Source organism: Arvicanthis niloticus, chromosome 6 (assembly GCF_011762505.2).
Source record: "Arvicanthis niloticus isolate mArvNil1 chromosome 6, mArvNil1.pat.X, whole genome shotgun sequence".
NCBI classification, from domain to species: domain Eukaryota; kingdom Metazoa; phylum Chordata; class Mammalia; order Rodentia; family Muridae; genus Arvicanthis; species Arvicanthis niloticus.
In genome coordinates this window covers 69,404,274-69,419,491 of record NC_047663.1, presented here as the reverse complement: position 1 = coordinate 69,419,491, position 15,218 = coordinate 69,404,274, and the positions used below count along the sequence as shown (strand labels likewise).

General features: G+C 41.4%; 2 protein-coding genes across 5 annotated transcripts in view; both read right to left on the bottom strand.

Annotated features, from left to right (window-relative positions):
• Window positions 1-3,434: 3,434 nt before the first annotated feature.
• Window positions 3,435-6,945, bottom strand: LOC117710906 (trafficking protein particle complex subunit 2-like). Of its 2 annotated transcripts, none has more exons than XM_034506200.2 (2): window positions 6,795-6,945; window positions 3,435-4,115 (listed from the first exon to the last, which is right to left on the bottom strand). In XM_034506200.2, exon 2 carries the CDS (start codon window positions 4,090-4,092, stop codon window positions 3,670-3,672), a length of 423 nt encoding a protein of 140 aa, XP_034362091.1. In that variant the 5' UTR covers window positions 4,093-4,115; window positions 6,795-6,945; the 3' UTR covers window positions 3,435-3,669. The 2 variants fall into 2 exon arrangements, with proteins under 2 accessions (XP_034362091.1, XP_034362090.1); XM_034506199.2 differs by having other exon boundaries at window positions 6,698-6,858.
• Window positions 6,946-11,371: 4,426 nt separating this feature from the next.
• Sec24a (SEC24 homolog A, COPII component) overlaps window positions 11,372-15,218 on the bottom strand; it is a 61,121-nt gene continuing 57,274 nt past the window's right edge. For all 3 annotated transcript variants that reach the window (XM_034505764.2, XM_034505765.2, XM_076936879.1), the window contains one exon: window positions 11,372-14,338. In XM_034505764.2, coding sequence (XP_034361655.1) covers window positions 14,224-14,338 — 115 coding nt within the window. In that variant the 3' untranslated portion in view covers window positions 11,372-14,223. The remainder of the gene's footprint in view (window positions 14,339-15,218) is intronic.

Genomic DNA, 15,218 nt, shown 5'->3' with positions numbered 1-15,218 from the left:
AACCTGGAAAGCCTGAGCAGGTTTGCTTTGCAGCCCTGTGGTGGATATGCCGGGGTGGTAAATTTCTCGCATGATTATAGGTGTGTAGCAGGAGACGTGCAACTTTCATAATTTTAAAGAACAGAGTTGTTTGCTTAATCCGTCTGAGACTGCTTATGGCCAAGCCAACAATTTAATAAGTAGACACACAGCAAAGAGCATGTCAGCATTTGGCTGTGAAGACTCCCCAGTTCCCAGCAAGTCAGTTGTAGGTCACTGAGTTGACAGTGCCCCCTGCAGGAAAACACTTAGCAGCAAGTTTATCGTAAAATACAATTTCTGTAGCAGCAAACACTGGATATTCACATTCTCTGCCTCTCTGGTTTTGCTTTTGACTGTATTGTGTATTCTGTCCTTGTGTCCCATAACCCACAGTTGTCTAGAAGGATATCTGTGTTCACAGAGCCCATGATTCCCCAGGCCAGAGTTGTGCTTTCCATAGCTGGGCAGACACCAGAACCCTGCCTTTTCATGTTCCACAGGAGTCTCAGCCAGTGAGAGTCTTGACTGGATTACATGCAAGTAACAACAGGATAGGTCTCAGATGTGATGACAATGCAGTCAGAGATGGGAAGAAGCTGCCTCAACCTGACCATGAGAGGCTGTGTGGGGACCTGGCAGCCAGGGTGTTAGGTTAACTGGATACCTCATGTAACTGCTATGGCTATCTAGCAAGGCAGCTATGATCCTCACAATGTGCCTGAAGAGCAAAGACCAGTTAAGTGGCTAGTCTGGTGACTCAGAGGGTCAGGAAGGGCCACAGTGGTTGCGTAGGTCTGCCTGGTTTTTGTTTTGTTCCCTGTTGGATTTTTGTGGTATGCCCATACAGGCCAAGCAGTCCAGGCCTTTCAACTAGGAGAAGCAGAGTGGATATGGAATCTGCTCAGTCTTTTTCTTGCTTGGAGGGTGTCCATCACCAAATCCTAGCTTTGTTTCTGGGAAAGGAGTAAACATGTGTTACATTTGATTGTCATAGCTCTGTCTGTTTCTCTGTGTAGTTTTGGCTGTCCTGGAACTCTCTACAGACCAAGCTGCCCTCCAACTCAGAGATCCACCTGCCTCTGCCTCCCGAGTGCTGGGATTATAGGTGTGCACCACCACTAGGTATGAAGATACTTTTATGCAGTTTATGTTATACTCTGTTATCCAAGAATGAATCCATGGCTAGAGAGATGGCTCAGAATTAAGAGTACTGGCTTCTCTTCCAGAGGACCCAAATTTTTCCTAGCATCTACCAGGAGGCTCACATTGTCTGTAACTCCAGTCCCATGGGACCTGATGCTCTTTTGGCCTCTGTGAGCACCATGCATGTACACGGTACATAGACATACATGCAGACAAAAGCACCACGTGCAAAAAAAAGAGTAACAACCATAATGGAAAACAAAATGAAGTTAAAAACTTTTTAATGATGCTGAGGTCTCTCACTGTGGTCCAGGCTAAATTCAAACATTTCTACTAACCTGTCTTAGCCTCTCAAGAAGCTGGAACTACAGGCACTGCCCTAACAGCTCCAGACCTAAGTTTGTCAAATGGTACTGTCAAGTACTTATCCTTTCTCTGATTTCCTCTTAAAAATGTCCAATAGTTCCTACTTGTCACAAGAAAGAATACACTAGACACTAGCCGGGCAGTGGTGGCGCACGCCTTTAATCCTAGCACTTGGGAGGCAGAGGCAGGCAGATTTCTGAGTTCAAGGCCAGCCTGGTCTACAAAGTGAGTTCCAGGACAGCCAGGGCTATACAGAGAAACCCTGTCTCAGAAAAACAAACAAAAACAAAAACAAATACACGACATCACCAACAGTATATATTACAATAAATGCTTTTCATTAGAAAAATAATTTTTTGAAGTATTAGGGGACAAAACCCAGGGTCTCATGCATGACTAGTTGGCAGGTATTTGACCACTGAGCCAATTCTTGTACTTTGTTTTTTTTTTTTTTTTTTTTTTTTTTGCAGAGTTTTTCTGTGTAGCCCTGGCTGTTGTGGAACTCACTTTGTAACCAGGCTGGCCTTGAACTCACAGATCCTCCTGCCTCTGCCTCAGGAGTGCTGGGATTAAAGGTGTGTAACAACATGCTGGCTCCAGCCCTTTTTAAAAAATTCTCTTTTTCTTTAAACATTTTTTATTATTGGGGCTGGAGAGATGCCTCAGAGGTTAAGAGCACTGACTGTTCTTCCAGAAGTCATGAGTTCAGTTCCCAGGAACTACAAGGTGGCTCACAACCACCTGTAATGGGATCTGATGCCCTCTTCTGGTGTGTCTGAAGACAGCAACAGTGTATTCACATATATAAAATAAATCCTTAAAATTTTTTTTATTATTATTTTGTTTTTCAAGACAGGGTCTCTCTGTGTAGCCCTGGCTGTCCCAGTGCTCACTCTGTAGACCAGGCTGGCCTCAACTTGTTGAGATCCGACTACTTCTGCCTTCCAGGTATGTGCCAAAGCCCAGTAAATTATGCTAAATATTTCTATGTATAGCATCTGGTCTGTTGGCATATATGTATGTGTGTCTGGTGACCTTAGAGTACAGATATGGAAGTGAAGTTATAGATGGTTATGAACCATCATGCAGGTCCTGGGACTTAAAACAACCAAGTCCTCTTATAAAGCAACAAGTGCTCTTGACCAACCACTGAGCCATCCTTCCCTCCCTCCAACCATTTATCTACCTACCTACCTACCTACCTACCTACCTACCTACCTACCTATTTATTTATTTTCATTCTGGTGTTTTTTTGAGACAGGATCTCACTATGTAGCCCTGACTAGTCTGGAACTATGTAGCCAGGCTGGCCTTGAATTAACAGATATCCACCTGCCTCTGCATCTGAAGTGCTGGGATTAAAGCTTACTTTTTTGGGGGTGGGAGTGGGTGGGTGGGGTGAGGACATACCTCAATGTCCTGGAACTCATTATACATACCAGTCAAAATTCAAAGATCCCCCTGTGTCCAACGCCTGAGTACTGAGCTTACTTTTAACTATGTATATTGGTGTGTGTCTGCACGTGGATATGTGCATTACAGTGCACTGACTGTGGTGGCAGAGGGTGCTGGAGTTACAGATGCTTGTAACCTGCCTGATGTGAGTGCAGAACCTTGACCTGGGTGCTCAGGAAGAACAGAACACGTTCTTAACCGCAGAGCCATCCCCAGCATTAGTTTCTGAATTTTTACATTATAACGTTATCTCATAGCGGGCAGGAGAGGCACTTTAGTGGTTTGACACAGTTGTTCTCGCAGGTTTGTTTGGCAACACCCACATGGGTGCTTCATAACTATCAGTAGGCCCAATTCCTGGGGATCCCATGCCTTCTTCTGATCTTTTCAAGCACCAGTCATGAAGATGGTATATATATGCATGCAGCAAAAGCATTCATACACATAAAAGGAATCTAAGGTTGTTTTAATTATCTCAACCAGTAAAGTTATAGGCTTATTAATTTTTGAAATACAGTATTAGTGATAACTGTTTACAGGTAAATACTAATTGTGATAACATGAAAAGATGAGATTTTTAAATATAAGAGAAATTTCATGATATACAGATAAGCTGAGACACGTAGAGTTTGCAATACACACACCCCTGAGCGAACCCCACTGTGATTCTGAAGTTTTCTGCATTTAGCTTAAAAGATGTTTCTTCCCAAGAAACTGAACTTTTCTTTCAAATGCACTTGATCGAATAGGAGAACTGGGCTCATAGAAGGGATTCATGGCAAACTTGATATATAAGTCGTAGACATCAGTGAAGAAGCTCTTGATGCCATCTTCGTGCCTCACGTCGTGAAGCATGATGAACCTCATGTGCCCAGCAGTGACAAACGCCGAGACAAACCACTCATTGAATTTGTCCACAGTTTTTAAGTACATGTTGTTGGAGAGCCACATGTTCTCATCAACGAGGTCCAGAGCAGCGTGAGCTATGAACTGGTTCAGATGGCGGTGCTCGTCTTTGGATTCGGCTTTCCCAGCTGGCAAAAATTCCATTTCAAAAACTGGATTATCATGGTGGCCAACGATTACGAAGTAGAAGCTTCCAGACATTGTCTTCTGTCTATGTATGGCTCCTGGAGTCAGACACCAACAAATGAAACAGCAAGTCAGTTCATGAAATTTTTATTTTTGAGACAGGGTCTCACTCTAAAGCCCAGGTTAGCCTTGAGATCCCAATCCTTTCTACCTTGGCCTCATAACTGCTGGCATTACAGGCATTAGCCACCACACCTAGCTATATTTATTACAATTTTACCCTTCCCCTACTGATTTAAAATAATATATCTATCATACATTAAACTTGAATACATATTTCCCATATCTTTGGGTTTCTTTTTGTCCTATTTATGAAACAAAGGGAGCTGTTTATCATCTAGATAATTTCAATAGGTTCAGAAAATGAATTTGACAAAAACCCAACATCTTTTCATTGATTAAAAACAAAAATACAAAGAGAGGGAATTTTCTTAATCTGAAAAAGTACATCACCATCAACAAAGCCAAAATACTTTTACAGTTAACGTCAAAGACTACTAGGGCAGTCAGTGGTAGCTCACACCTGATCCCAGCACTGGGAGACCTGGGCAGAAACTCTCAGGGATTTGTGGTCACCACCTGGGCTATACAGTGAGTTCCAGCCAGCCTGGGCTATAGTCTGATATGCTGTCTCTAAAAACAAAATCCCCAAAAGCTAAACAACAACAACAACAACAACATCCTACAAGCTAAAAGGCTTTTCTTCTTAAAACCAGAAACAAGGAAAGATCATATCTCCATCTTTTGGATAAAATACAGTTTCAGAATGCAGGAGAGTACCCCCCTTCTGCCACTTCTATTCAGTACTGTACTGGCAATGTCAGGCAGGGAAATACAGTTAATGGAAAGAAAAAACAAAAACCACTAGGTGAGGATGGCGGTGGCAGAGCACATCTTTAGCCTCAGCCCTGGGGAGGCAGAGGCAGGCAAATTTCTGTGAGTTCAAGGCCAGTCTGATTTACGGAGCTAGTTCCAGGACAGCCAAGGCTACACAGAAAAACTCTGCATCAAAAACAAAAAAGAAAAAGTATTCGGACTATAAAGTCCAAACTACTTGAAGATGATGTAATCTTATAACATAAAATGTCCTATGGAATCACTTATAGACAGAGTCAGCAAGGTAATAGGAAACAAGGTCAATATAGAAACAGATGGGGTTCTATAGACTAGCAACTAGTCCCAGAGTGGTTAAAAAAAAAAGGATAAGGGACTATCATTTAAGAGACACTTGTCATAAAATAAAAATTATAGTCTTAGGAATTTAATAAAGGCTTTCAGTGGAGGTCTCGGTGGTTAAGAGCACTGGTTGCTTTTGCAGAGGACCTAGGTTTCTACTGAAAATCACTGAAGAGTTAAAGAATCTCACCTATTCTTGCAAACATAGGCAAATAAATAATGGCTGCTGGTTCGGGGGACTCGTTTTTCCTCAGTGGTGTAGCCACCATCAAATTGTGTATGCTCCATGAATAAACCCCTACCCATAGATACCCACATAAATACCCTAGTTAAACTTAGTAGGTACACACAGGCAGGCCCGAATGTGCAACCCATATGCACACACAGTCAGTGGGTAAAGGAACTTGCCATGTATGGATAATGACCTAAGATCAATTCCAAGACTCACATAACGGTGGAAGGAGAAGCCAGGCTTGGCTTGGTGGCACATGTCTTTAATCCCAGAACTCAGTAGGCAGAGGCAAGAGGATCTGTGAATTCAAAGCAAACTTGGTCTACAAAGCAAACTCCAGGACAGTCAGGGCTACGGAAAGAGACCTTCTCTCAACCACACGAAGGAAGAAGAAAGGAGGAGGAGGGGGAGGGAACCGACTTCACGACGTTGCCCTTAGCTCTTACACATGTATCATACAGCATGCAGGCACTCCCACTGATGTATCATATACATCCACAACAGTAATAATTTTTTAAAATGCATACATATAAAAATAGAAGGGGAAGGGGTTCAGTGGGTGTGGGATGAGTGGATAATGAGGGCTGAAAAGCACATCAGAACATATGGATGAAACTGCTAAAGCATAACTAAAACTATGATGGAATGTCATCCATGCTTCAGGACTATTAAAGATGGCAATACTTCTATTTACCCACAGATTCATTTAAAATATAGTGACAGAGTCCATTAAATAAACCCATACATTTTGCCATTTGATTTTGTTATTTACTTAAAAAAAAAAAAAAAAAAGTCTTATGAAGCCCATACTGGCCTGCAACTATCAGAAAATGGCTTGAATTCCTTACCCTATCTCCTTCCCCTTTCCAGTGCTGGGATTATTTACTCTGCCCCTCTTTATTTTAACTGTTTATTTCCGGTACTGGGGATCAAATCCAAAACCTCCGGGTGCTAGGCAAGGGCTCTACCACTGAGCCACAAATCCGAAGTAAAACTGAAAGTACACACCCATTAAAGTAGTGATTAAACTGTATGTTCCCGGTCTCCCCATGGACGGCCCCCACTCTTCCCGTCTCTAGCTCTGGACTTTTTGGTTTGGGACAGGGTTTTGCTGTCGCAGAGAACTTGGGGTGATCCCCCCGGGCTCCTGAGTGCTGGGATCACTGGCGAGCGCCACCCTGTCCAATGCGGGATTCTGACAACTATAAATACCTCACATAAGTCGACTTCCCTCTAGTTCAGGAGAAGACGTGCTCAAGGTAGAAAAACGGGTCAACCGACCATTACCCAAACTCAGTGTCCACCTCACCGGGTAGCTCCGCCCAACGAAGAGCCGAGAGTGCGACTGAGCATGCGTATACGTTCCCGCCTCTCAGGGAAAGACTGGGCGGGTGACCCGCCCCGGCTGCCGCCTTGACTCGCAGTGACGGAAGCCTGAGCGTGCTCAGTAACGCGCTAAGCCCGTCCTCCCGCCCGGCTCTGGCCGCCATCTTGGATCAGGGCATCTCGGGCCACCGAGCACGCGCACACACGTCGCTGGCCAGGGCTGCGCGAAGGGCTTTGGCCACCATCTTGGGCGAAGGCATCCTGGGACGTCGGGTCCCCGCGGGCTTCGTCTGGCTCTTAGGGCAGTCCTTGCCTTCACCGCATGCATACTTGCTTATGTTGTCACTGATGTTCGCCTAAAGGTGTAGAGAACCGGAGCCTGGCGTGAGATGTGGACGAGACACGCCAAGCGAGGCGGAGCTTTTAACTACAAGAATGCCAGAAAGCAAAATGGAGGTTGAAGCGCCAGACGCTTGTGTCCAGACAGTGTACGGGGTTTATTCGTGGGCGGAAATGCGTAATAGGAGGGTGGTTTAGGGAGCAAATCAGTGGGGTCTGTGTTTAGTGCTATTATCATCAAGGACTCTGCTTTTACAAGTTTATGTCGTGATTCTTCACAAGTTTTTCTTATGTGTTTATTACAAATGAGACTTATCTGGTGGTGGCGTTCTGTATCCCTTCTTCCCTTAAACAGACATTTACAAGCTGCTTTGGCTAAAAATCGTTGACTTCTTTCTTGGGCCACAGGATGACTAAAGATGAAGTTTGGCATTTTTGCTTTCATTTTGTGTCTGTTAGAAACGTAAACAAAGCGAAGTAGCTCTACGAGGCATGTTCTGTTTGTAAAAAAGGCATTTCAGGATCCAAACCATGGTGTCTTTTTCCCCAGTGGCTGGGGTTCAACCCTTATGATTGGCTAGTTTTGAAAGAATAAGCTCAAAGAGATGGGGTTAAAGGTCTGTATTCCAGGCAGCAGGGAATTCAGGAGGGAGAAAGGATGTGTGTGGTTTATAAACAAAACAAAACTTTACTAGGTGGAGATTTTGTGTGTGTGTCTTTTTTGTTGTTTTTGTTTATTTTTTTTTCTTTTTTCCTTTTTCTTGTTTTTAGTGAAACAGCGTACTTTTCTTGGGGTTGGTGGAGAAAATTTATGGAATATTGGCCCATGGCAGACTACCCACCTTTGATAGAAAAACAACACAACGAATTTCTCACATTTCCTTTGCTTTGGTCAGATAACTGCCCATTCCTACATGGGCAGCATGCTTATCTACCCATTTCATATCCCTTCAAAGTTGAGGCACAAAACAGTCATTGTCCTAAACCTGTGGTCACCTTGATAAAAATGGTAGTTAGGGAGAAAGGGAATAAAAGTGTCTGCTACAAGAAGGCTTCAGGTATCCTTTGAGCCATGGAAGTATGAACATGTTTGTGTACCAGCTCACAAATTTCCATTGCTGAGCCTGGCTGCTTTCCTGACTTCCAATTCGGAAAACTAAAACTGTATGTCTGTGTGTGCGCACTTTTGTGTCGTGTTTGTGTGTTAGAACACTTTTCAGGTTTGTATAAATGTGTGGAGGCCAGAAGGGGAAGTCACATGTCATCCTGTATCACTCTTCATCTTTGCTTTTTGAGACAGTCTCCCCTGTGTAGCTCTGACTGGCTTTAAACTCATGCCTAGCTTGAGAATCTTACAGGAAGTTCTAAAAATAGTATGTTTGAGCTGCTCAGAAATAAGTGGGTTGTATGCACTAAAAACACATTGAGCTGGATGGTGGTGGCACATACCTTTAATTTCAGCACTTGAGAAGCAGAGGCAGTTGGATTTTGAGTTGAATGCCATCTGGCTTACAGAGTTTCAGAATAGCCAGGGCTACAGAGAGAAACCCTGTCTTGAAAAAACAAAACAACATCTACAAAAACATTGAGCAAAATAAAAAGTGAATTAAAAACACAGGCTATTAAAATCAATCTTGGAGATAAAAAATATATATAGCCATACAAGTATAAAATCAATAAAGTCCAGTTTAGGCAAAGACAAGAATGAAAAAAAAAATTATCACTAAGCATGGTGGCTCATACCTTTAATCCAGCATTCAGAAGGGAGAGGCAGGTGAATTTCTGTGAGTTCAAAGCCAGCCTGATCTACAAAGTGAGTTCTAGGCTAGCCAGGGCTACATAGTAAGACCCTGTCTTTTTTTTTTTTTTTTTTTAAATATTACTTATTTTATGTATGTGAGTACACTTTTGCTGTTCTCAGACACCAGAAGAGGGCATCAAATCCTGTTACAGATAGTTGTGAGCCATCATGTGGTTTCTGGGAATTAAACTCAGGACCTCTGAAAGAACAGTCAGTTTTCTAAACTGCTGAGCCATCTCTCCAGCCCAAGACCCTGTCTTAAAACAACAAAAGAAAAGAAAAAAAAATCAGGGTTGTAATAGAAATTCTGAGGGTAAAAGAGGAGAGTTGGATAGAGAAGCAAATACATGTTGGGTTTAGTGGCAGAGGCTTGGAATCCCAGCACTTGGGTGGCAGTGGCTGGATGGCTGATGAGTTTGAGGTCTGCCTGGACTACATAGGTGAATTGTAAACCAGTCATTGTTGCATTGAGAGACCTTGTTAACTAATGGTTGGGATTGGGTACTTCCAGGTTCTTGGCATCTTGTCCAAATAATTGAAAAATAAGGCCTCACACAATTTTTAAAAGTAGTAAGGTAGCTTCATTCACAGCAAAGCAGTAGTGCCGTTTAGAAAAGAATAAGCTGTCAAGATGGGTGATGGGCTAGAGTTGAAGTACGTAAGGACCAGATTACTGTTCCTTTAATGGAGTTCAAGAGAAGGAGTTAGTTACCGACTGGCACAGTTTTGGTGGCTCTGTTTTGGTTGACTTGCTCATAGAATCATATCCCTCTCCAAGATGCATCTGACTTTATCATGTACATACTCAGTTATGCATAGGTTGCCTCGTGGTCAGTAGGTATAATCCCTGAAAGTTCACCTAAGGAGTTTACCTTATTGCACATGCTCCTGAAAACAGTTCAGGCCAGATCAGCCAGTATATCCTAACTTCTGCCCCATATGCCCTATGTGGATGTATGTTATGCCACATATTAGTGTGTGGAAGTCAGAGACAGCCACCCAGAGTCATGTCTCAGGAATCAAACTCAGGTCTTCAGCTTGGCAATAATCATATTTGTCAGCTCCTTAAAGCTGGCAGGTCCAGGTGAGAGGAGAGAGTGGTCCCGATCCGGCCGGGTCGCACTAGAGCTGTGCAGGATGGTGAGTGTTGGCCAGAAGTCTTGTCGAGGCAGGAACTCAACTTTAATGTAACAACCTCTTGTTTATATAAACTCGGAGCATAGGAAGGAGAGGTTTTGGAGGGGCTGAGATGACGTAGTGGGTGGGGAAGGGTGACGGAGGGTATGAGGTGACTGACAAAGCCAATGGCAAAGCTCTACATCAGTAACAGCTGAGCAAAGGTAGGGCTAAACAGGTCCTGTTGAGTCACTCTGGGACAGAAGTGACTAAGACAGGTCTCAAAACTCGAGCCAGCCTTAGACTTTCCCATAAGGCCGCAGAAACTCGAGCCAGGCTTGGGTTTGGCCACAAGGCCCAAACCAGGACCCAAATGGGGCCCAACACATATTTACTCCATGAGCTGTGTCCCTCCAGCCCTTGTCTGTTCTTTATATCCATCATGACAATATATTGGGAATATATTTGAAAAGAAAAGAAGTTTAATTGTTGTTAGGTTAGGAGAAACTCATTTAGAGAAAGGTATACAAGTTATCTGATGCAGCTGAAGTCTGAGGTTGTTAGGTCCATTTTTCAGAGATATATTCAGATAAAGGAGATAGGCTGCTCAAGTGCGTTGTTGCAAGGGGTGTGCACTACCCAATCCAAGTGAGGTCCAGGTTGCTTATCTATTCCTGTGTTTGCTTGCCTCAACCATAACTCTATCTCAAAACAAACAAAAATTCCCCAAAACAGAAACACTACATGGAAAGAAGATGGCTAGGTACTCCCAGAGTTGGAGAACAAGGATCTTCTGATTAAAGTGTCACCTGAAGAACAAGCAAGAGAAACAGTAAGCCCAGAGAAATAAAACTGTAGAGTGTTAGGGATAAAAACCATCAAAGGCTAGGAGGCTATCTTCAAAGGAACAATAGTTGGGCCTATATACATTAGTCATCTTTTCACGCACAAAACATTCAGTAAGACCGTCCCCTCCAATGTGGAATTTCAAACCTAGCTGCCCTCGTAGAGCATCCATTTAGTAAGGCTGAGGATATGGCTCCGGTGGTAGAATGTTGGCCTAGCTCAAATGAAGGCCCCTTGTGTCCCTCCTCAGTACCACATAAATCGAGGCCCAGTGGGATGCTCTTGCAATTCTAGTACTTAGGAGGTAAAGGCAGGAGGATCAGAAGTTCAGGGTTCTGTCCTTGGCTATGTAGTCAGTCTTTGGCTAGTTGAGGCTATAGGAGAGCCTATACCCAAAACATAACCTTGTAGAGGCAGACCACCAATCTTGACTATCTTCAATAACCAGCCACCGTTCATAAGTTCTTTTGATTAACTTTATTGAATGGCCAAATTTATAAGTTAGCACAGATCAAACGATTGTTTGCATGGGTTACAAATGACTTTTTTTAAAAACAGGAATAAAACAGTGAAAATTACAATCTGTAAAAAGGAACACCAATCTTGTCTCAACATTTCAGAGGAGCAAGACTGAGCACAACACACTGGAGGTCAACACATACTTTTGATTTGAGAACAAGGACTTAATGTTACAATATCATACATACTACAAAATTAAAATTTTCTATGTAAGGATTGTGTTTATAATAGTTAAAACTGTGAAATCACATTTGGTGGTCCCCTAGATAATAGCTGTTATGCATCTCTGATTAGAAGAAGTAAATCTTTTATTCTAATTATTGCAAAACAGTCTATTAGACTCAATACATTACATTAAATTAAAATATATGCAAGCTAAAATAACTGTTACTGCTTGAGTGAATATTAGTATGTCAGACTTACAGAAACATTATTTAAAAATTCTAGAAATTAGAAAAATAGAGTACTTTTTATGGTAGAACTGCCATGCTCAGATTTATATATCAAGATTGCCCTTGGCTGTTACTTTAGTAGTTGTAGATCTGTAGAAAATTCAAGGATCTTTCATAATTTACAACTACAATAAAAAAAAATATGGCATAGTGTAAATATTAGTTGCTTTACATCAGAAAGTAATACAGGATGGTAGGACAAGTAGTGTCTTACTGAAAAAAAAATCAAAACTGAAAAACATTCAATATAGCAAAAAAATAATTCTATCAATATTCCACAAAGGTTCACTCTCTTGTCTGGAGAACAAAGTTGTGAACCCTAATATTTTTATGACTTATAAAATTACTCTGGATTGCACATTACATAATATCTAAAATAAAATTTAAAAGTAAATTTGTGAAATATACTAACCAAGGAAGTGCTAATAAGGGTCAGACTTACTCAGGGAAGGCACAAAGAAGGTCTCCCTAGGAGTACAACATTTCCCTCTGGAAGATTCCTTACTATGAAGAAAGAACCTAAAAATACATTTAAAAATCACATTAAAAAGAAAACTTTAGTTCATTTAAAGGAACATTGTATAATGGCTGTTTCTTAAAAAGAGGGGAAATAATATAAATTTAATTGGCTATAGTTTGAATTGCTTCTCAATAAATGAAGTAGCTTTCAAAAAAAAACCTCAATTGAATGTACTATATGTATAGTGAAACAAACATTTCCAATTGTCTATCTGAGACAAAGTCTGGCTGGTCTGGCACTTTCTATGTAGCCCAGGCTAGCAATCTCCTGTCTTAGCCTCTCAAATACCAGAGGAGTTAGGGTCATGTGCCATCATTATGTGTGGCTTGGAATTAAAAAAGAAAACAAACTCTAACACTGTTACTCTCAGGAAGCACAGTTATTCGGAAGCAGCTGGCAAGCAGTAGCTGTATCTTCCAGGGACCTGCTGTTTCTCTTCGCAGGAGTTAAAGTCAGCCTGTATGGGTGTAAACCTGGAAGGTACTATTTCATTGGTGATCACGTGAGACAGAGTTTGTAAACACATTTCTAATCTATGAAAACAAAAACCAAGAAAATCTCTTTGAGTATTACACACAAATATTACTGAAGAAGTTCATACAAGATGAACCTGTGAAAACTGAGGCAAACTCTTAAAAGACACATCACAGCATTTTAAATACACATGGATAATTTACCTATTTGTAAACAAAAGCCATCCAATAGTTTGACTGTAATAGTTCTCTAACTGAATCAAGACAAACAGTCTTTAGAGCATGTTAAGAAATCAAGCTTCTTTTATGACTTTAACGTGATGGATTTGTACAATCTTAGTATCCACCAACTCAAACAGCAGCATTCATATCTTAACAGGTGTTAATATCCCAGAATACAGGAGTGGCTTCCAGTGGACTTGTTAAGCTCCTCAGAGAAACGCTGGCGCACTCTAAGACTGCACTGAGATTAACCGCCTTCAGTCTCGTTTGCCACAGTAACACTTTAACTCCTTATCAATCATAGCAGAAATGGACCAAACAAAAACCCACTCAGCGAATCAACAGAACCAGCTCCTATTATCATTGCCAGTCCTGACATATTTATGAAGACAGCTCAAATTGTATTCATGGCAGAATAAAACAGCAGAAACCCACCTAATCAGTTTTCACCTCAAATTAAAGTGACTTTGTTCAAGTAGAGAAAATACTGACAGACTTTAAAGCTTGACAATTTACTTTACATATTCCTCCCAAGCAAAACCAGAGCTAGTTTACTCTAATTTTAGTTAACATGATCCTTTTCCTTCCTTAAAAAAAGAAGTGGTGGGGGGTGGGGCAAAAACCAAATATGTAAAGGGAAGGGATTCCAGCTTCCCTACAGTCTACTGACTTTTGGATTTTCCAATTTAAAAAAGATTATTACTGATAGATTTGAAGCTTCCCTGCAACACTTAATCTTATGAGGTTTTTAAATGTAGCAGCCAAAAACTCATAAAAATAAAAAAATGAGAAATAGAAACGCAGAACACAGAAGTCTTTATTTTATAAAACGTACTTTGCCTCTGCAATATTGTCTCATCTCAGTCCATAACAACTCAAACATAGATGGTGGCAAAGGAAAAAAAAAAGGTTTCCAATCCTGTAGACATCTATTTTGATTTGAAAAATACAGTATTTTGGAGTTGCACATCTGACTCTCGGCTGTGGTCCTTTATTTGCTATAGTTGGTTGAAATCACAGTGAAACATCTTAATCATCATCACATTTGTTCACGATCTTAAGGAGGAAGTAAGGTACTGCATCCTCAGGAACTCTGCAGGTGGCTCCTCAGCAGCCCGGGCTCGTCACTTGCTCACTTGCTGCTGTATGTGCAGGAGGAATTCGTAATATGACAAGGCAGACTCCGTTCTGTCTTCTACCAAGCTCTGAAGGAAGGCTGCTTTCATCAGACTCTCCTCCCTTACAGATAAATCAAAGGCAAGAATGACCATGTACGTTATATGAAATAGAATAAACCTCAGATTCTTTTCATAGGCTACTAATTTACTGTGATAATTAAGATAATTTTGACCATATAAATTGCTATGTCTGGGGCTGGAAAGATGGCTCAGTGGTTTAAAGGACTTGCTGCTCTTATAGAGGATTCATTAGACCCATTTGGTTTCCAACACCTAAATGGTAGCTCACAACTGTCTCTAAGTCCAGTTCTAGGGGATTCAGTGCCCTCTTCTGACGTATGCATATGGTGTACATACATACAGGTAGGCAAAATACACACACACACACACACACACACACACACACACACACAGTGTAAAAACCAAAAAAAAAAATTATGCCTGGAGGTTTCTCTGATGTAAATATTTATTTTTTTATTTTTATTTTTATTTTTTTGGTTTTTTGAGACAGGGTTTCTCTGTGTAGCCCTGGCTGTCTGGAACTCACTCTGTAGACCAGGCTGGCCTTGAACTCAGAAATCTGCCTGCCTCTGCCTCCCAAGTGCTGGGATTAAAGGCGTGCGCCACCACTGCCTGTAAATGTTTATTATTTAGGGGAGAAATTACTGACATTTTTACTAGCAAGTTTACCAAAAGTTTATGAATTCCAATAATTGGTTATTGTATATAGTTTATGACAATTTATTGAAAAAGAGTATATTTTATTTTTCTATAGTCTTTTTATTTTTTTGAGACAGTGTCTCATGTAGCTCAGGGTGGCTTTGAACTCAGAATTCTGAGGATGAACTTGAACTGATCTCATGCCTCCACCTTTGGAGTGCTGGGATCACAAGCACGTGTCACCATGCACTGTTTTATACCATGCTGAGGATTTAACCTAG